Here is a 22,181-nt window from a genome sequence, read left to right as displayed (position 1 = left end):
ATTCTAAGAAATCTTTTGTTATCTAATAAGAGTAATGATTTCACATGCAAACTGTTTCAGGATGCCCTTAAACTGCTATTGTTCTTCCAGTTTCCAATTTACTTGGAAAATGATAATTCTTTCCCTTCTTTATGTTGTTTCCCTAAGCTTCTTTCAATGTCCACTAAGAAACTTTGTTCCAATCCAGTACAGCAGTTTGTGCTTCAAAAAGGTGCTTAAGCAAGATTAATAGGCTCAAAGAAGCTGCATCCATGGAAATGCTGAAAAGAGTTTACCTTTGCACTGAAGCTTAAAGCTGTTTGCTGGGATTGTATCATTACAGAATCCCCTTGGTTGGAAAGCAACTTGAAGTCCATCTTGTCCAATCTTCTGTTTAAAGCAGGGTGAACATTAAATGCAAACTAGGTTGCTCAGAGATTGCCCAGTTGCATTTGTAAAGTTGTTAAAGGATGAAGACTCTGCAGCCTGTTTTGCAACCTCTTCCAATTTTAATTATTAAATGGGTAGTTTAATAAATAATAATGTTTGCATCATTTAAACAGTAAAATTACAATATAATCATGGTCATGTAACTGGCAAGTAGATATGATTGTAATTCTGAGACTGTAAAAATCAACACAAGTTAAGCAGAACATCCATCAAAACAGCTTGAAAATTCTGGTCTTTACCAAACATGATGGAAATGAGGTTAGCTTCTGGCTGCAAGCACGTTAATTTGCCACCGATAAGGATTTTGTAATAGTTTGATGCCATCTATTTTTTTTGTGCAATGATGTAAATAGAGCTAATTGCTCCATAGCCTGAGTGTTTTATTTTAAGCAAGGAGTACTTGGCCAGTATTTAAAATGTAGGACTTGAAAATACTGGCAATTATAACTGCCTAATAATTATTTTTAGAGCATGACAGGCATCTGTCTACAGATGGTGCTCTGTATTCCACATCCTTCTCCTCTACTGTAAATGGAAGCATGGACTGCAGGAGTAATCTAAAGCTTTTTGTAACTTGTTTCTTTTCCAGCTTTGGTTTGCTTTTGTTAATGGATTTTCTGGGCAGATCTTATTTGAGCGGTGGTGCATCGGTCTGTATAACGTGGTAAGTGCTGCATGTTTTGCCTTGATAGTGCTTGGGACTACTCTGTTATTTTGTTGTGTCCCATTTTTCAGAGGTACCTGTCCTAGATGTATGTCAGAAAAGGTGAGTTCATTTGTAAAAGCCACTTTAAATCCACTGTGAGGTAGGAAAAATAAAATTTAAAAATTACACTTTTATTGCAATATGAAAAATTTGGGAGAACACCTTGAAAATAAATGTTTAACCTAATATAACCTGCATAAAACCTTGCAGATTTTAGATAGAATTTAATTTCCTCTTTGAAAGCATTTTCAGTGTTTTGTGTGGAATATTTTGGTGACAGATCATGCTCAAAATACTCCTTATCTCTGAGTTTTGATGAATTTTTTTTCCTTCAGACCCTGTAGAGTTAGATGCTGAGAGGAGTTACTTTGGGTTGACTTGTGCTCCCTTAGGTACAGAAAGAGAAGCCGCATCACTGTGTCATCAGCAGTCTGGGAGTGGTTTCTGATTTTCAACATGGCCTGCAGGGTGCCACACAGTGTCATATGACTTTATTACTTTAATCAGTAATATTATTTAATCAGTCGCATAGATGAAAGTCTGAAGGATCTCTGGAACCACGTTCTGTAGCATACCATAGACCTGTGTTGGTGTTTTCGACAGTGTTACCTTTGCAGTGTTATGAGTGGCCCAGTGCCTGGTTTTATAAGCTGCTAGGACACTGTTAGCGTTAAAGAGTCTCTTCACAGGGAGGGAATTTAAATTTTTTTGTTAAAAAAACTCATTCCAAATATATGCTAATACAGAAAAAGCCAGCAAATTATCACAGAATAGTATTAATGGAACCACTTAACTTCTGTCACATTAATTTTAAAAATGATGGCACAAGCCCCCATATTCCATAAGATTTCATACTCTTAGTTGAAGATACTTATTCAAGGATTTATCATTCCCTTGATTCCCTTCACCCTAATTTCCTGACTGTTATGCAGTCTCTGTCATTCATGTTTAGATATTTGCATCTATTATCTTTAAACCTCATTTGATGAATCTATCTACCCTACCTAAAGCTTCTGGATAAAACTCATCTTCTGTAATCAGAAACTAAACCTTGTTTTTTGAGGTCGTTACTTTCTAAAATTAGCACTGGTTGCGTGGACTCATGGAGAATCAAGTGCTTTTAAGATATTGGGGACTTCCACAATTTGTCGGGCTGAGATTTTGAAGTGCTTTTAGCTAAGTCATTCTCTTCTCTGCAGATTAACCCTTTCTTTCATTAGTAGTCTCATTAAAATATGAAGTGTATGAAATCATAATGGCTTTATAATTCCTGATTTTGCACTAGTTCACACTGTAAGTTTGCCTTGGTGATCAAAACCACTAGAAGATTTACTTCAAGTGAGAATGTAAATGCCCCAATAAACGCAGGAGACGGGGGGAAGTACATTAAAGCTGTATGAGAGCATGGTCTTTTTTGGAATATATTGGACCAGTGCTCTCAGTTTCAGTTCCATACCCTCACCCTGCTGCCATTTTAGCCATCTGGTTTATCACTTCATGGGCAACGACACACAATTCCCGCTGGACTGAGGGTTGTAATTATTGATTCTTGCTCGTCTCTGTTCCTCCCCATTGTTCTTTGTCTGCTCCCCTGCTGCCAGCGTGCTGCTGGTGGGAATCACAGCCCGCCTTCTCCAAATGTGCACACACCCTAGAAACAGTTCATAACTCCAACCTGCCTCTTAACTTCAAGAACACTTCTCAAACTGGTAAAAATATGTAGGATTTAAAGTGATGTTTCTGATATAAACTGTTGATGTAAAAGGAAGTGAATGAAGTTTAGTGTTCAGACTTGCACCCTGGTGTAACTTTCCCTCTGTGCCTGCACTGTGGACCACAAGAAACATGGATACCCAAGCTGGCTTTAAATGAGCTGCCTCAGATCCTGGAAACACTTCAAGAGCAGCAATGTTAAAGTCAGTGGAGGCTAATTTACTCTGCTTCTGGCAGAGTGTCCTGCTGCCTGTCTTGGACGGCTTCCGAGGCTTGGTCATCCAAGCGTCTGCCCGTAGCACAGACACACACTGCAGTTAATTTGTTCCTATCAGTTCATGCCTGCCAGGGGAATCCCTAGAGTACCATAATGCAGAATGGCCTTTGTTGCTCAGTAGATTTTTTTTGTTTTTAAATGTGATTTCCACATTTACTTTGTCTGTAAACTTAGTGGTGGTTAAGCACATTGCATATCTAATTATGGCTACAAATGCAGCTCTATTGGAACCTATTCCCACAAGGCTATTTTGTAAAAATACATGTTGTCTTTCTATTGCAGTCCGTTGTGTCTGACCCTTGCTTCATTAGCTGGTACATCAGAAACTTAACTTCTTGCTTAACTTCTTGGGATTAACTTATTGGTTAATAATATGAATTTTCTTTCATGTTTCTATTGTTCACAAGTCAGTATTCGAGAGTTACAAATTAATGTTTGGGCTTGTTTGGACCATTGAAAATGATGCCAAAAAACATGCTAGGTAGTAGTAAGTCTTCACTGAAGTCTGTGGGAGTTTTGCTTTTGTCTAAATAAGGAAACATTATGAGATACACTTAAAAGTAAGGGCTGCTTTCAATTAGTATTTGCTTTCCTTGCAGATCTTCACAGCACTGCCACCCTTTACTCTGGGAATTTTTGAACGGTCGTGTACTCAAGATAGCATGCTTAGATTTCCACAGCTATACAAAATCACTCAAAATGCAGATGGTTTCAACACAAGGGTAAGGAAAACTCTAAGAAAAACATAAGAATTCTGATATTCCAGATTTTTCATGTCAGAAAATGACTTATTTCCTGATGTAACTTCTGCTTTATGCTAACCACTGAGAGTGATTGTTCAGCCTTCCAGTTCTTTCCACGGGATTTTTTTTTTATTTAAATAAAGACCATCCTTGTTTATAAATAAGGATTTTCTGCTGTGACTTCACCTGAAACTGATCCTGAAATATCCATAAAATTTGATTCAATGTTAGATTCATTTCCGAGTATAATTTTTCAATTCACGGCTACTGATAAGCCATGATGACATTGCCTGGATTTATTTAACATATGTGTTGTCACAGCACTCTCTGCTAGGATGGTTTTCATAGTTAGCATAGCTCTGTTCCTGTAGTTATTTTGGAAAATAGAATTTGAATTGGCTTATTTGGACTTCTGAGTTTTACAGAACACATTTTACTTCATTTTGCTATTTTAATGCTGGAAAATGATGGCATTTGATATTCTGTCTTTTCATAATGAGCTCATCTAAATGTACTTCTGAATCAAGGAAGCTGTATGATTGCTTTGTTTGGAGAGGAAATTGTAGAGTACATAAAGCTTTAGTTTGTGCAAAATTACATTATCTGCTAGTTAAAAAGTGCGGGGCACAAAGTATTTATCCATTAAAAGAAAACAGAACATTTCATAATACTGAATCACTCTTTTAAAATAATTAAACTAAGTTGACTCAGTCTGCCTTATATCAATAAAGATCTTAAACTGAAGCATGCTTGCCTATTTTGATTCAAGTTGGTAGAATAAAGTGATTGACCTGGACCAGTGTTTTCTAGGGAAAGAGCAGAAATTGTTGGAGAAAATAGATCCTGCAGAAGTTTGAGTATTTCACTTCAGGACAAACATTTTCTGACTCTAAACTACACAATGAAGTGTTTGTTAGGAGTTAGAGAGAGGTCAAGAGTTTTGGACTTTACTGATGGCTTGGTTTGTTTTCCCTCAGGTTTTCTGGGGTCACTGCATCAATGCCCTCATCCATTCCATCATTCTTTTCTGGTTTCCACTGAAAGTGCTGGAGCATGGTAAGGGCTTCATTATTTCTTATGTGAGTAACTGATGTTCAGTCTTACAGAACCAGTGTGTTTGCAGAAGGGGGGTCATGACAAGTCCCAAGAAATAATGCTGCCAGACAGTTCAATAGTCTTTAGCTGCTGAGCTTGGCAGGTTGTCTGGTGGCTTTCAGAAATTATTCTAATCTAACATAATTATTGTTCATATTGTGACTTTAATAGGTGAAAAATGAAACTACTGCTTTGCTAAGAAGTCTTACCCAAATACTGAGTGATGTTTTATGAAATGCCTTTTTTTTTTTTTTTTAAGGCAGTGTGTTGAGATCTCAGCATTTGATTGAATAATGTTCTTACAGCAGCTGCCTTAGAACCATTTGCTTTATATCTTGTTGGAACTCCCCCATTCCATAAGGCAGTACTGTAAAAAGAATTGGCTGGAATGGAAGTAAACCGGATCAAGAGTCAGAGATACTGGGGAAATGAGACTCTTTGGTGTACAAATTAGGGTTATTATTAAGTCTTGCTTTTCAGGGTAATGCAGCTTTTCAGGGTAATGCAACTATATGGTATTTTAGGGACCAGTAAATCCCACATGGTTTCTACCTAGCTTTCCAGTAGAGCTGTGTGGGTGGGAAAAACCACTGGAAATCTGTTTGATTGTGGTAAGAAATAGTGTTAGATCAAATGAGGAGTTTAGGGCTGGTGAAGAGAATATTTATCTAAAATCATTAATTTTTCACAAGTGAAACTCCTTCCTGGAAAACACTGATTTTAAGAAAACATTCTTGGCTTCAGAATGGATTAACTGGGGAGGAGGTGAAAGAAATAAAAAGGGAGGGAAGATGAATGCTCATGTCAGAGGCATGACAGTAAAGATACTTGTGGGGATTAGGTTCATGCTACTCTGCTTGGCTGATTAAAATATCAGTATCATATCCTCAGTGGGAACTTCCATGGCTGATGGACCATATAAAAAAGGGACTTCCCTTTCATCTGTATATGGGCTGAAAGAAGGTTCCATTTCGTGGGAAAGGGGATTTGTGGTTCGTTGGTTTTTGTTTTGATTTGAGGAGATTTGTTGTTCTGTTACACTGTTTTTATGACAAGTGTTCATCTTGAATAGTTCTTTTTAAAATTCAACTGCAGAAATTTTAGGTTAACATCTGTAGTGTTTATAGTTAAAATTACATAGTCTTCCATAGAGGTTTTTCTAGTTCCTAAATAGATGATGTGCTTTTCATTTCAATAAATAGAATTATAAGATGAAATACCAGCTCAGAAGCTAACTTTCTGAGTTCCTTTGAATAAGTTGCTCAGGTTTTTTTCCAGAGAGGAATGAATATATGAATATTCAATTTTCAAGTTTCTTTGCGTTACCAAGTGCAAGAAGGATTTCAGTGCCAGAGACAAAAATGTGCCATTCACACTGGGATGGTTCTTAACCTCTTGAGTTCCTTAGGATGTGAAGTACATGTAGTCCAGGAATGGGCACTTGTATAGCTTCTGAAATGAATGTTCATTGAGCATCCTGCTGTTCTCATTAGCACAAGTATCATTCCTTTCAGGACTGTGTAGCCTCCCAAAGTGAAAGATCATGGAAAACACTGAAAAATAAAGACATTAACTTAGTGCATTAAAATATATAACTTTAAAGAGGTTGAGACTTGAAGAAAAATGTATTCAATTATTTAAATGTTCACTGCGATGTTACGCTAGAGCATGGCTGTGTCATGTCAGCTTATTCTAGCAAAACTGATGAGTTTAGGCATTAGTTTTTCTTATTAAACTGAGCCTTTTGACAGCAACAGGGTTCATTTGGCATGGGAGACTATGTTCCCTAGTGCTCTTCACCTAGTTCATTGACACCAGGGGAAAGAGCAGGGTGACTGTAAAATCTTGGTGTGTCCCTGAATGATGTGGTAAATGCCTGAAGCCACTGGGGAGGAGCTGGGCTGAGGAAGATGCCAGTGGCTAGAAGCCATGCCAGTTCCTAACCTAGCTGTCGCAGGCTTTAGCTCCAGTTGCAGTGTTAGTCACTCTGCTGCTGGTTCTTAGTAGTTAATATTGAAAAGAAAGCAGGGATACAGAACTAGCAACTTCTGGGAAATATTCAGAGCCTGTCAGTTCTTTGGAGACAGCCACGTGCAGCATGGTAGAAGGAAAAAAAACAGGTAGCTTGGGTTAACTGTACTGGATAAATATATAGGGGGTTTTTAGCTGTAAGCTAGACAGGGTCTTCATCACAGAGGTCAGGGTGTCAGAAGCTCTTCTTTACAGGCTTAAAAATTTACTGATCCTGGAGTATGCAACCGTTGTTTAAGAATGTCAGATCCAGTTTTCCAAATTAATCTAACAAAATGTTACTGCTACTGATGCCTTGAGGGGCTACCTAGAACAGAGGCTAGACAGAGTTAAAGGAATAAAGTAGGTATTTATTAAAAGGCCTTCAAAGGATACACCTTGGGCACTACAAGAGCCTGGCTGAGACTACCCCCAAGATGGACAACGGCTCACATGTTTTCACACTTTTATAAGTTTTTGTTCATTTTCATATTGGGGTTCATTGTCCAGTTACAGCTTCGGGTTACAAAGTCCCATCCTCCCAGATTGCTCTCCTCAATTTGCTGCTGTTTATAATTTTTGGGCCTGAAGCTGCAATGGCATCCTTGGTTCTTGGGCTGGAAAAGGATTGTTTTGTCTAACTAAACTGTGAGAACTTGCCAATACATTATATGAAGTTCAGAGTTATATACTAATGCAGTACAGAATCTGGATAATATGAAAGCTCAAACTTAAGGCATCCTCATGGTAAAGCTGCTCACTGTGCTAGGCAGTCTGTGTTTAGGAATGAATCCAAGGTTTTATCTTAAGCCTTTTTGTTCCTGCTGTTCATGTATTTCCCTAGCAGTTGTCTTAAAACATGTGAAAATAGCAATACTTATCATGCTTGAGTAATGCTTGAAAACTCCTGTGAGTACAAGTTCAGTTGGCATTCATGTGGTGGTTGAATGTGTTTTCATGGTGTTCCAGTTTGATTTAGTGAGGGCTGAGAGACTAAATGACATTTGAAGTATTGCCAAGCTTGACACTTCCAAATGATAGATTAACATGTATGTACTCACCCTTGTGCACAGCTGATAGAGAACGGGTGGCCAGAGACTGAATGCTGCTCAGTTATGGAACTAACCTCCAGTGAGATATTGTACATGTTTATATGTGTCCTTTACAAATTAAACTGTCCCTGCTCTAAACTCAGCTCTCTTTCACCACATATCAGCTGGTGTTCTACTGCTTTTTCATCACAGCCATGCAAATAATAAGTATTGTTAGAGGTGGCAGTTGGTACAGGACAGATAGCAACAGGAAAAGTGGCAGTGACATACCTAAGCTCTTACAGGCAAATTATGTGTTAGGGTCTGGTGAACACTGTCCCTTTGCTAGGCCAGCTTCTGGCAACTGGAGCTATGGATGGATGGATGCTCTATCCAAGCGCTGTGTCTGAGGCCCAGCTGAGCACAACTTCTGCATTACCATTACCTCAGGGTTTCTAGGAGTGCTTTTTGATGTTCAAAAAGGAAAGGTTGGGACCAGTTATTTTCTCCTGAAATTCTCCTTGTTCTTTTGTCTATTCTGTTGATAAACTGATAACAAAGGTGATCTTCTTTATCTTCTTCTTTCAGATGCAGTATTCACAAATGGACAGGGAGTTGACTATTTATTTGTTGGAAACATAGTTTACACTGTAAGTTTGTGTATCCTAGCAATTTTTTGAATGGTAGAATTTCTTTCCAGCATTTTTTTCACCACAAGAAAAGGGTGTAAGCCTGAAGAAAATGTGAGTTAAAAAAAAAAAAATCAACCTGATGCTGTGTGAATGATTTTCCCTCTTCCTTTTAATTTTTTTTCCCAGACATGCACTAACAGTAGTTTCTGCTCTGTCCTTCCTGCGTCCCCCTGCCAAGTTCCTGGGTTGCTACCTAAGTGGTAGTAGCTTTTTAGGTGTAAAGGGGAGATGGGGATTTGAGAGTGTTAGTAATGAAGTTGTCTTCTTTCTTCTTTTTCCTTGCAGTATGTTGTAGTCACTGTTTGTCTGAAAGCCGGCTTGGAAACAACTGCATGGACTAGAGTAAGTACTTTCCAGTATCTTCTATTTTATTAGCGCACCGTCCTACCTAATGAGTATTGATACAGATAAGAAGTACTAAAAATCATTTGGGACCTCAGAGTTTTAATTGGGTCTTCATGTAAGGATAGACTGCTAAGCTCCCTAAGTACAGAATGTGAGAGGAATGAACTTGTAGATCACATGATATCTGTGATGAAAAAGGAAGTGGGAAGAGTACACTAAAAGTGTATTGTCAACATCTCTACTTAAAAATGAGGAAAATTTTGCATGAAATCAACATACTACTGTAATTGCTTAAGAAAATTATCCTTTGTGCTCTGTAGCTCCTTCAAAATTAATGCAATAGGGAATGAAAGGTGTCTGCCCACAGATAAACAACTGGCTTTGAAAACATCTTTGAACCGGGTAAAAAGAACTAGTGGTGACTCCACATTGGTTGAGTTGTTTTGTTTTTTTGGTTTTTCCTTTTGAAACTTAGTGTAATAAGGATGTTAGTTGAATAGTTATGTTGGTTCCTTGATTTGAGTTATTGGCTTGAAATGGGCAAGTGCTCTGTTTCTGGTAGGTGATAGAATCCAGCAGTGAGCTCCAAAGAGTGTGAGGGACAGGGAGGGGAGGGCTCCTGTGTTGATGAACCTTCAACACCTTTCTCCCTTCCTTTCCCCTAGCCCCTCTGAAACACAAATTTTTTAAATTTTGATGGAGTCTCTTTTTCTCCACACCAGTAAGATACTTTATGGCAATCCAGTTTTCATGTCATACAAAGAAACTCTGCCCTCAAGACTAAGATGTTTTGAGGACACATATTCTAACAGTTACTTCAAGGTTTTGGCTTAGGTCTTGTTAACCTCATTGCTTCTGTTAGTTGTAAAATGTTTTATTTCATTCCTCCCAGAGGAATTGTGAAGATCAATGAGCTGACATCTGTTCTGAATTTTGAAGATGAAATGCTATCTATATGGGTTATTTATTGTTAGGGAGATGTTAATATTTTCTGCCTCATTCTCTCATCTGAAAATAAAATCTGAGTGTGTTTTACTGTTGCTTATGCATCAGTTCTGTGTTGTGTATCAACATTTTAAAATGCAAAAATCCTTAAATTAATCCCTTGTGCACCAGAAAAGCATATAACCAAGTCAGCATTGAATGCATGTGAGCTTGTTTAGATCCTGTTTTGTTGTCAACTGTTTGATGGTTTTTCTTCTCTCTTCTTCCCTGGGTAGGTAATGGGTGTCTTTTCAATCACTTGGGGATAATCATGAGCCCCTAATTTCTAAACTTCTTTTTTAAAAGATACTGTAATGTTTAGTAGATATTGGAGTTCTATAACTCTGACATTTTACAGACAAATTATTGATATTTACACAACAGTTGTGTTTAGAGTAAACTTTTTTTTACATATACTTGTAAATCCTGTCCCATTGCTTGGAACGATGACTCTCATCATCTCGAAATCTGATGTTGGTTGTAGTTTCAGCTGTGAGTGAATCAACACACAGAGAATCTTTAGGTTACTTGAAGAGTATTAAATTTACAACACTGAGTTAAGCCTCTTCTCCATCATCAAGCAGATTGGTTACAGGCAATTTTTTCTAGAGAGTGAGATGGACACTGCCCCTTGGGAGAACAAGTTTCAGCAGAAAGCTTTAAATAAATAACACAGTCAAAGTGTTTGGGAGCCTGGTATATACAGTAGGTAGTGTGTAAAGAAAGGCTCTGATAAAAGTGGCAACATAATGCATAATAAAACCCACACATTGAAGTTGAGGGGAGTAGCTTCATGTTACATGTGGCCTATGTGGAGCACTGCAGTAGGCTTTTTCCCAAACACACAGAGCTTTTTTCATCACTGCTTTACCACACTGCAGGAACTGTTTCAGATAAGCAGGGTACATGGGAGAGCCACACACTCTGTCTAGTTTTTATACAAGAATCTTGATTTCTTGTTTTCTGTCATTCATTTAACACATCTGATGGGCTCACTTCTGGCTTTGCATGTCAAGTCTCCAGAGGTAAATGCAGATGTTAGTGGAGAATCAACAGTGCAAAGGTTTGTGGGGTGACTGTGTAAGGAACATTTTCAAGCAGGCCAAGGAGGGCTCTTCCAGAACACAGGAGCTCTTTTAAAGGCAGAGAACCAGTTTGGGCAGATATAAGGCTAAGATAATGAGATGATTGGGACAACCATGAGAAGAAGGAAAAGACAACATAAAATGAGCAAAGTCTGCTCAGCTGAAAAGGGTGAAGATCTGCAAAAGTTGAAAAGTGAATGGAAAGCAGCAGAATGGAAAGAAAAACTTGAGACAAAAAAAAAATTATGTAATTTCACTAGCATGAATACACTTCCTACTAAATAAGTCTATGTCTGAGATTGGGTTCTCTGCTTGCTTTTATTTTTACTGGTTTTAGTCATAAAGCACAGGAGCTAGAGAAGCGCCAGTCCAAGCTATCCTGAGCCTTCCATCCACTTCTCTGAGAGGAAGGCTGTGGCTCAAGAGAAGGTATCACATCCTTTTCAGAAAGCAGTGAGGGTGCTGTTCTGCCATTGCATGGGGCTGACTTTTCTTAAGGATGAGTTCTTGCAGCAGCCTTGCAGTACTTGATCTTTGGGGAGCTGAGCGTTCCAGTTGCTCACTAGGGCAGGGCTTCTAGTCAGAATCTTGATGTGAATTGTGCTCAGTTTTCACAAGAGTAAGTAGACTGAAAGGATAAAATCCCTCTTGTCCTCCAAGTGTTTTAAAAAAATCTTTCAGTTTCTTACTTTTCTTCACATTAAAACTGAATTGAGCATGTATTTCGGAGGTATTTGTTTGTTATGTGGGAGTTTGGGGCGTGGCTTTTTTAGTTAATTTGTGTCTTGTTTGTTTGTTTTGCATAAGGAGTTGTTTATTTGCTGAGGTCAGATCTCCTGGGTCAAACAGAATAAATAGCAAAGTTTGAAAACAAATCTTCCTGCCCACTGTGTCTCTCCAGGAAGGGGCCTATCCCATGTCTTGCTTATTATTAGCCCAGCAACTTTCAGGGTTGCACAAAATTGCAGCTTTCTGAGTGCCTAGAAGAGTGTTCTTTCCATTCCCTCTGACATTTTGTATGAATGCTTCTACTGTAAGGTAGTCTCTAGTTGATCCCAACTATCTGCCAGTCTGCACTGGTGCTGCAGGCTCTGTGCTTGTTTGTTTTCACTGCCTGTGCTGGAGAAAGCTGTCCTCTCTGATGATGTCCAGCAGTTGCAGATTAGGAGCAATCTGCTTCTTCGAGAAGTTTGTATTTATCTCACAGCAAGCGGAGCACAATACTCAGACACTTCTTTGGTTCTCAGACATGCTGTTCAAAAAGTCAACAGACACAGTCATCCAGTAGGAGGTATAAAGCCGAGAGCTGAACAAACACGCTGTGTCCACCAGCACCCAGTATGTGAATTCATTCCCATGTTCCTGAACTCACATGTAATTAGTAATTAAGATTTATGCAGGTACTTCTCTGAATTGCAGCCAAAGTCATCAGCCACAGGAGTTGTTGGCATCCAGAAAAGTTGGAGCCAATAATGAGCTCAGTTGCTTGTTACAACTGAAATTACTGGTTCCATCCACTGTGGTGTAAAAGTAAAACAACTTAAATCATCTGAGCAGAAAAACAGTTTGGGTGTGTAGGAAAAATTACTTTTATGCCATTGAGAAAAAGTTTGTGCTGGATGTGCTCTTAGTCATTTAATAGTTCTTTATTTTCTCTTAGTGAGTCTGCAGACTAAAGAACCAATAAAGATGTAAATTGCATTTTGCATGTCTGTAAATCAGTTAGAACAACTTTAAAACAAAAAAAAAGCAAAGTTGATCAGTAGATGTTGATTGTGGTAGTGTACTACACAACACTGAATCTTCCTCCAGAGAAGGTAAGTGATGTGTATGGCTTGTATGTGTACGCTGCCATAGGGGATTTGTCCATGTGAACTTTAACCTGCACTTTTGAAAATTCCTACCTTGATTTACGTGTTGAATCTGGAATGTGCATGACGGGATACAGAAACTAGATGAGAGAAATTATGGTTCCAAGGAAAATCTGATGAGTTTTTGGAGATCCAAATAAGACAGATTGGCTGAGAAGAGTATCTGTCTGCCCTGCTATGAGGCACAGATTAAAGAGAAGTGGTTTGTGCTGTTTGAACAACCTGTGCTACTGGCCCAAAACCAAGAGCAGTAGACAGGCCTGAGTGAGACCAACAGAGACCTGAACAGGGAAACACTTCTGGGCTGGGTGAATGGAGGAAGTGCCGTGTGTTGACTCTGCTTCTCTCCCTGTTCCTTGGCAGTTCAGTCACCTGGCCGTCTGGGGAAGCATGCTGCTCTGGCTCGTGTTCTTCGGGGTGTACTCGGCCATCTGGCCCACGTTCCCCATCGCGCCCGACATGCTGGGGCAGGTCAGTACCGACGCCTGGCTCTGGGGACAGCGGCCCAGCACGGCGCCCTGCTGGCCCAGCGCTGCTGCCTCCCGCTTCCTCAGCGCTCTCATGGTGCTAGCAAAGCACTGCTGCTCTAGTCAGAGTGCTTGGACTTGATTTTTACCTTTTCTTAATCCCTGTATTCATTTAGCTTCATCTCCTCCTGAGAAGAGCTCTCTTTGTCCCCCAAACTGACATCCTCCATGATTACATGCACTGTGGGTACTGCATGGCAATTCCCAATTTGCTGTGATGGCAGTGGGATTGGCTCCTTTGTTAGTGTCTAGTCCTGGCAAGATTTTGTGTGTTTGACAAAATGTCATATTTGGTTTGGGATTTCGTTTTGTCATGGGTTTGCTCTTTTTCATATGTTTTGTTTCGTATTGTTGTTTTTTTCCTTCATTCATTTTAAATAAACAGAATTTCCTTGAGAATAGAATGAGATGGTCAGAAGCAGGAGGAGAGCTGCTACATTGCTGATTATGGTGTTGGAGGAATTCTGGATTTGTTCCTTCCCTGTCAGCTGAGCTCCCGGTGGTAGAATTTTCCCTTCAGTATCATTAATTCAACCACTGGTGAGATCGAATAGCAGGCCTGTCAAAATCACTCAAGAGACTCGTGCATATTTAAAATAGGGGGATAGCAATTTACAGTCTTAACAATTATGGATTTTGTAATTGTATGGTAAAAAGTTAATTTGTAGAGGTGGAATCTCTAGAGATTTACCTGAAAAATATATTGGGTTATAAGTTTAGACTTGAATGCAAAGATGTGATACAGAAAGAAGAAAAGCTATCTATCTAATAACTTCAAGAAATTATATACTTTAGATTGCTACCCTTATGTACTAGAAAATTATAATAAAAAAGTCAAGTGTTGGCAAGCCAATTAGATTTTTGAGATTACTCCCATGTTTGTATTCAACAAGAGCAGTCAGGCATGATTTTGTTCCTGTTGTGGCTTAATACATTTTTATTATTGTGCTCTAAAACGCTGAGGATAATGGAGGCTATGATACATTTTCATGGACAGATTTTTACAGTGGAGACTGACAGCTGACAGGCTGGGATGAGCAGGTGAGTGACTGACAGACAAAGCCTCAGTCCTGTGGTAGTATTTCATGGTGATCTTGGCATGTTTCACAGCACACACAGCATCAATAGCTCTTAACTCACATTTTCATATATCGGGAAGGAATTTGACTTCAGTATCTTGCAGAGTCAGAACAGCTTGTCCTCCACAGCAGACTTTAATGCTGCCATTAGCATGTCAGCCTTCTAAAATGTAGACAATATGGTGAAATGTTGCTTCACACACAAGGGGCCAAACTATGGGCTTTAGTTTTCTGTTGTCTTTCTTGTTTTCCCAAAAGTGACTCTTATTTTTTATTGCAACTTAAGCAAAATTCATGTTGTGCTGGTCATCAACATTTGCTGCAGCATATAAAACCACAGGTCTTGGAACAAAACTTTCATATTAATATGGCTTTGGTTTTTCTTGACTATGTTTTTAGAAAATGTTTGTATTTAACCTTTGGTTTTATGCTCTGATTTTCTGACATTACGACTTGAGAAGTGGTACTAATATCTTGCTAAAATGAAAATAATCTGTTCTCCTTTTTTTTTTTTTTTTTTTTTAATGGAGAACACATTTACCTTGGCTGGTAGAGCATCCACTCCAATACTTGTAGAGCTGTGTACTTGGATCTGTAATTATCAATCTAAAATGTTAAGGATAGGTGATCATTCTAGAGAGATGATTTTTGAATTCATGCAGTCAGAAATAAGCTGTTTTATGGCTTTCAGTGTGTGCTAGAGGGGATCAATATCATTCTACCAGTTTTCTTGTATTTTTGAGAGAAGGAGCAGCTGTTGAAAAATGTGGGATTTTTTCTTTTTTTTTTTTTTTTTCATTTTTATCCTTTTGTAAAATCAAGGAAAGCTCCCAAGGTGAAGGGAGCTTGTTTACCACTCGCATTAACTCCCACAGAGTCTCTTGAGTAATCGGTTGCTGTCATGAAACCAGCTCATGGTGAAATGAGCTGGGACTGTGTTAGGCTCTAGTCAGTAAAATGAGTTGCCTTGCTGCCTAGACTTTAACATTTCTTTTCTCTTGCTGTATTCTTTTGTTCATTTATAAATAATAAGGTGTCGTAAAAGCATTGTTCTTGTTTCAGATCTTGCAAGTGTGTTTATTTTCAAATAAACTGAACTCCAGGATATTTTAGATCCTCATACGATGCAAATCTAATAGCATTTGAAGGAAGCTGATTTTAGCTGGAATAGTCATTAGTATTTGTGCCAGCTAGGACTTTTTGCCATCAGTAGAAAGCACAGGAGGTGAAAAACATTTTCTTCTGTTGTTTCACCAAATGTTGGCATGAAGCCTGGCAGACTTCAAATATGTGATGCTTTGTTTCTGCTGGGGTTTGTTAAACTGTTTGCACTAAGTATTTCTTTCTCTTGCCCATAATATCTTGAGCATTTTCACAGGGATATAATACCATTTTTCCTCCTTGGGGGCAAAGGAAAGCGACTTACTTATTCTCTCTTGTCAGAGTCAACAAATTTCTTCTGTTTCCATTACAATATTAATAATGGAATACATGTGACATATTAAGACAAAGCCATGATTAAAATCTCAATAGTCTTTAATAGAAATCTTCCAATAGTATGCATCTAGTACTTTGGGAAAATCTCTTTCTGCTTTGGGGGAACCTTTTCAGACACACAATTTCTCTTCAATAGTATCAGAAATAATAACGTAAGAATAATGTAAGAAAACTCTCTGGTAGCTTTCTTGGCTTTCCTGAATTTCTGTATATTTTCAAGTGAATTTTTAAAAATATATTTATGAGAGCAGTGACACTGAGAAGAGTTGGTGCCTCTTTTTTTGTCTTGCCAAAGACAAAAAATGACAAAAGCCAAGATGCTTTAATGGGAACTGATTACTTTTGAATGGTCACTTCCAGGTGACAGTATTTTGTACAATATGAGAGTCCTCTCCCACCTTTTGAGTAGTTATGACTTACCACCACAGATTTTTGAAAACAAGTAGATGTTTGTGTTTTTAAAAAGAGCCATCTAGTTTGATACTCCTTAACTGGAAGAAGTGGTACAGAAATGTGCCACTCTGAGGATGTGAGCTCCTATTTAATTATCATGTCCCTGAACTTACAGGGCTTGTAGCTTATAACCCAGTGATATTTGGTGATGAGCACAATAGCCACAGTCCTGCCCTCATGCAGTCTTGGGTATTTTGTTTGTTTGCCTGGGGATGGAGATTTGATGCCCTGAAGGGAACAGTGGGTGCTAACATTTGTGCTTCTTTCTTCTATGAGTCATACATATGGTGTAAGAACTATGCTGCTAATGCTCTGTCCTTGTATTGATTTCTTCACTGGAATTGAAGCATACTTTAGGTACATGGGAATAATATTGCACTGTATGGAAATAAAGTCTGTGTGCAGGTATTCCCACCTCCACATATGTCCAAATACCTGTACCTGAAAGCATGCATACGTGTACAAGAGGATGCTTTGAAAGTGATCATGCTTTGAGTCTTCATCTAGGTATTATCCAAGATTAAGAAAAACAGGTATCTTCTTTCCCCACCTTGAGCTGAAGCTTTTAGTGTTTTAAGGGAGAGTAGGGTTGGCAGGAAAAGAAGTATTCCTATCACCCCTCTGAAGCATCTGCTTGTTGATGATGAAAGAACTGCTACATAGCTGTGATTTCTTTCTTCCAGTTTATTTACCTTAATATGTGTTATTTTTTGTGTCTGCCTCATTAGTTGTTGTTACCATTAATGAAATACCTTTAGGAAGATGAGTATCAGTGTCATGGATTCTGCCTGAAGGACAGGGGTTTTAATCTGGTTTTGAGAGAGACATGTGCTGTGGTTATTTTAAAGTGCAGGTTGGTGCTTCTAATTTTTCAGACTTCTGCTTTGTGCTGTATGTGGTCATGTGGCAGAACTGGGGTTTAACAATCATCTTGATCTTATCATGTCATTAGGAGGCCCATCTTATCAAAACCTCATGGCTGGAGGTTTTGAAACTGGGGCTGCTGCACTTCCCAGTTACCTTTATACAGCTGCATTTGAGAGAAGACTTCTTGAATCACAGTCCAAATAATTTTACCACCAGCATAGCTGAAACAGCTCCATGTAAGAGCCACTTTCATAGCTGTAATTGCTGGTGTGCTTTTATTTTGTGCTCTGCACATCCTTGACAGAAGATACTTATTTCTTGTCCAGTTAAACTGTCAGATTCTTGCTAGGTTATTTGTCTGCTTACGAAGACTTTTAAAGAAGCTGCACACAGAGTTTACCTGGATTAAAGGTGTTTTTTAAAAGATCCCAGTAATGGAGATCTCTGGTTGACCCCATGTGATGTGACAGTAGCAGGACTTGCTTGCTTTAATGGCTTGCTAAGAAGACATCTGTGCCTTTTTTAGCAAAGCTTCCATTCATCTGTGTGTATGGCATTAGCAAGATGGGCTTGCCTTGACTATTGCACTGTTGTTGGTTTTTGAGGAAGGGAGGTGATGTAGATACAGGGTGCGATAGACTCAGGTTGCACGGTTGGTTTTGTAGTTGGCCTTCAATCTTAAACTCTCTGAGATCTTGCTGATTGAGTTCTTACCAAAGCATGTGAGAAAACTTCATGGTTTTCAAGACTTGGAAACAACACAAAACACCCCCCAAAAATCCTGGAGGCAAGATAATAATCATTATTGCGGTGTAATAAACAGGTTTCACGTTACTGCCCTTCCAAATCCACACTGCAAAGCTGACAGCTTAATGTACATTTTTGTGTTTTCCAGAATACTTTGGTCTTACTCTCCACATTTGAATTGTTTTCCAGAGGTCTCGGTTGTTGTTCTCTCTGGCTTCTCACATTTCCACAGTTTGGTGCTAGTTAGAAAATTGGCTGTTCTGATTGTGGTTTGTTTGTCTGCAATCAGTTGCACATTACATTGTGGTGTCAATGTTTTGGTTGGTGAAAATGCTTCAGCCAGCTGTTATGCACAAATCAGACTTCGCCTGCAGATTGAGGTCCTTAATGCCTGCTGATCATGTTTGTTTTTGTTATTATGCACAGAGGTCTCCGTGGCACTTGATGTGGTTTTGGAACGTTTTCTGCAGTTTTGGACTAGGCTCTGAGCGGACAAATTAGACTAACGAAGCATTGCATATATTTTTAAGCATCTGTTGAAGGAGTAGGTTTGTTATTTTTATGAGCCACACATGGCTTTCAGAAATTAATCTCTCACTTCTAGATCTCTAGCATTGTGTTGTACTATGTCATACACCACAAAGATGAAAAAATGGAGATAAATTAATATTTTTATAAGTCATGAATGTGAAACTAATATATTAAGTATGCTTATTTTACACAGGCTAATCCCCCAAAACATGCCCCTTTACCTATTTGGCAACTTTGACACAAACCTGTTCTAAATATTTCTGAAAGATGTCCCAGACTTTATTTCTCCTTAGGAAATATTTTACGAAGGCTTTAAAGCAGGACTGTATATGCAGCTGTGCCCAGCACTGTGCTGGCATTTCCTATGTAGAGCCATGTGAAAATAGTGTTAAGCCAGAAGCATAAATACTCGTTCAGGTTTGGGAACTGGCAGTGCAGAGTGAGGCGGTCAGCTGGCTTCAAACTTCTCCCAAGTGTTCATGTGCTCACCTTCACTTCTTGGTTCCTGCTCTGCAGAACTGGGGCTGGCAGGTGAGTGCATTAGATGGGGGAGTAGTTATGAATGGTTACCTACAGGTTGTACAGATGGTGCAGAGGTGGTCAGCTGGTTTTTCTTCAGTGTTGGGTATAACCTGGGACTCCAGCCATGCTGTCTGGTAAATGCTGGTTTGGAGATCAGGTAGCTTTAACAAGTGAAGTGCTGCTCAGTAGCTTAATAATAAAAATACAGAGCATTTACACTTTTGTGTAATTGCCCATTATCCTGATTTATTGGTTTTGAAGGGGAGAAAAGCAGTGCCCAGGAACCAAGCTCCTTCACTCAGGATGGAATTACCATTCTGTAGTAATGGACTGTGCTTCAGAAGTTGCATCTTTTCTCAATTTGGAGTTCAGCATTGCTTCATGTTCCTCAAAATTTTCCCAAATAGCTTTATTCATATATTTAGAAGTAGCAAAGTCTTGTTACAAGTTCGTGGAAAGATGTTTGGAAGATATCCTATTCCATATTTTCGCAATTAGAAACAGCTGCCTTTTAAGTACACAAGAGCAGCTACTGTATTGTACCAGAGGCAGTGTTTACTAATACTCATGTCTACAGAAAAAGTCTGTGTTTTGAGCCCCGTTGACAACCAAGGACAAACTAAGAATGTATGACTTGTCTCCTGGATCAGAGCATTCCTGATGTAGGCTGTGTTCTGCATTAGAAACTTAAGGATGAAAACCAAGCAGCTCTACAGTGTGGGTTTGTCATGTATGACAAGGGTTTGTGTGTATCTCAGTAAAAGAGAAAGCTGTTCTTCTGTTTGAACAGTGGAAAGCAGCCAAGCAGTTTTTATGCCTCTCATGGAGCAGCACTCGGCCTCTGCAGCATCTTTTGCAGATGAAGTTTGTAGGTTAGCAGTGTGCTAGCAGGCTGGGCTGCAGCAGCACAAGAGGCTTGGTAGCCAGGAGGTGTGGGTCAGCCTCAACAGGTGGTCACTGCTGAGCACTGCTCTGCCAGGTGTGCAAACCAGATGCATTTCCAGCTGCTGTGAAGGCATCAAGCAATATCCTGTTCCTATGTGGATGTTGTTGCCTAAACAATCTGGTGTGATGAGGAAGGCCACAGCAGAGAGGATGTGAAAGTGGACCAGCATGCTGCCATTCCCATAATCAATAGGACAGAAACAAAGGAAGGTGGCAGGGTAATTGTATAGAGAAGATGGTTTTTAAAAGTGCATTTAAACTTATAGCAATGAAGCTGTGAATCCTTTAGAAAGTAAGAGGAGCAGCAAACGGGGTCTGTTCCAGAGGGCAGGAGGTGACTCTCTGTGAGCTGGAATTAGTGGTTTTATGGCTTGCTTTGGTCACACTTATGTCACTTGGTTTTCTGATGAATGCAGGGGAACCCAGATAGCAGATATTTGGGGGTTGGCTGGGATGTTGTTTTTACCTTTGTTCCTTGGGGACAGAAGGGTCATGTTATGTTTTTATTTGAATTTACATATTATAAAGGGGTTTTGTTTGCCAAAGATTCTTTGTTTATTTAGCTGAATTTGTGCTCCATGCCACTGTTTCTTTCCTTCACTAGCAGATTTCATTTTTCTAAGAGACAAGCATAACTATGTCACATGGGAAAATATTTCAAGATCAATTTGAAACATACCTTTATTCCCTTTCCTCCCTAAAGTATATATTTCATGAGATGATTTTTTTTCCCCCAATTGTATTATGTCCAAATTTGATCCAAAAAGCCCTGAGGAGTAGAAATGATCTCTCTTACATTGTTCTAAGGCAAGCATAGGTACACAGGCTTCAGGAGCAGTGAGGCTGGAAGGAGTACAGCCCTTCCAAGTGCCCTGGCTGCTGGTGTGGGTCAGCCAGAACAGCCTGGCCCCCACGGCTTTCCTGTTAACTAAGAGCTGACAGCAACGATGGTATCTCATGCTGCCTCTCTATTGGCAGATGTGGCAGGCAAAAAGCAACTGAATGCAACCACTTCTGAGAGTGCCTTCGGGGTTTTGAGTCTGTGCAGGAAGTCAAACTGCGCCCATTTGGCTGGTGGAGTGTAATTCCTCATCTGGGTGTTTGCAGCACTTGAGCTGATGTTTTTATACCAGTACTCTTGTCAGAAGTGTAGGAAGGAGTGTCTCCAGAGAGCCATGTTTTCTTTGCATTCAATAGGACTGATAGGAGAAAAGGACAGAATTATACAAGTGCTGTCCATAATATAATGCCTAAAGTGTGGAGGGGTCGGTTATGTTAATGTGTGCCACCACTGGCCTCTGTAGCATAAAACCCAGCAATGGTACCTCTCAGTAGGCTGATGTTGGAAAACAAGTTTCTTTCACTATTAGGAGCTGCAGTTTCTTGCTAAGCATCTTGCAGAGCTACTTCTTGCAGTTCTGGACACATCTCCCCTTTCTTAGATAAGACAGTTTGATGCTTATGATAGAGTCAGCAAGCCAGTGCAGAGAAACCTTGGACAGTAGTACTGTCACACACAGAAGAGGATAACCAAGTAAAAATCTTCTTTCTCATAAAGCACCTTGGAGTACTTTATGGTGGATGTTGGGTGAGGATTCAGTACAGAAGGATTCAGTAGAGTGGCTGAAATGTAGAATGAAAGTTGGACCCAACACGGCTTTTCTGTTTTTCAGGAAATTATCCCAAATGCAAGGTGTCAAACAGAATTTTTCTGAAAGTACTACTTAGCACTTCTTACCCTGTGCAGTATCTGGGAGCTGGCACTTCCTTTCAAAAGAAATGAGCTAGAACAATATTATATGCAAACTTTCTTTCATCATCTCATTCTTATTTGGATTGAAATGGTTTGTATCTCATGTTAGAAGATTTCTGATTAGGAAAAGGATGAACACCTACCAAGCCATCAGATCCTCCTGTAATAGGCTGTGAGCTGCACCCAGTACTGAGCAAAGGAGATGCTGAGGGAATGAGTTTCCACACCACACTCAATTCATTGCTTGCCATCACATGGGTGTACAAAATGTGTGAGTGA

The 22,181-nt window shown here is 39.3% G+C and overlaps 1 protein-coding gene across 7 annotated transcripts in view; it reads left to right on the top strand.

Annotated features, from left to right (window-relative positions):
- The window catches only part of ATP8A2 (ATPase phospholipid transporting 8A2), a 313,847-nt gene that overhangs the window by 201,476 nt on the left and 90,190 nt on the right, over positions 1-22,181 (top strand). For all 7 annotated transcript variants that reach the window (XM_059838776.1, XM_059838775.1, XM_059838772.1 and 4 more), the window contains 6 exons: positions 1,019-1,093; positions 3,725-3,847; positions 4,846-4,924; positions 8,593-8,654; positions 8,982-9,038; positions 13,345-13,452. In XM_059838776.1, coding sequence (XP_059694759.1) covers positions 1,019-1,093; positions 3,725-3,847; positions 4,846-4,924; positions 8,593-8,654; positions 8,982-9,038; positions 13,345-13,452 — 504 coding nt within the window. The remainder of the gene's footprint in view (positions 1-1,018; positions 1,094-3,724; positions 3,848-4,845; positions 4,925-8,592; positions 8,655-8,981; positions 9,039-13,344; positions 13,453-22,181) is intronic.

Source organism: Haemorhous mexicanus, chromosome 2 (genome assembly GCF_027477595.1).
Source record: "Haemorhous mexicanus isolate bHaeMex1 chromosome 2, bHaeMex1.pri, whole genome shotgun sequence".
In the NCBI taxonomy this organism is placed as follows: Eukaryota; Metazoa; Chordata; class Aves; order Passeriformes; family Fringillidae; genus Haemorhous; species Haemorhous mexicanus.
Note: the sequence above shows the minus strand (reverse complement) of the source record. Positions and strands in the feature narration are given on the sequence as shown.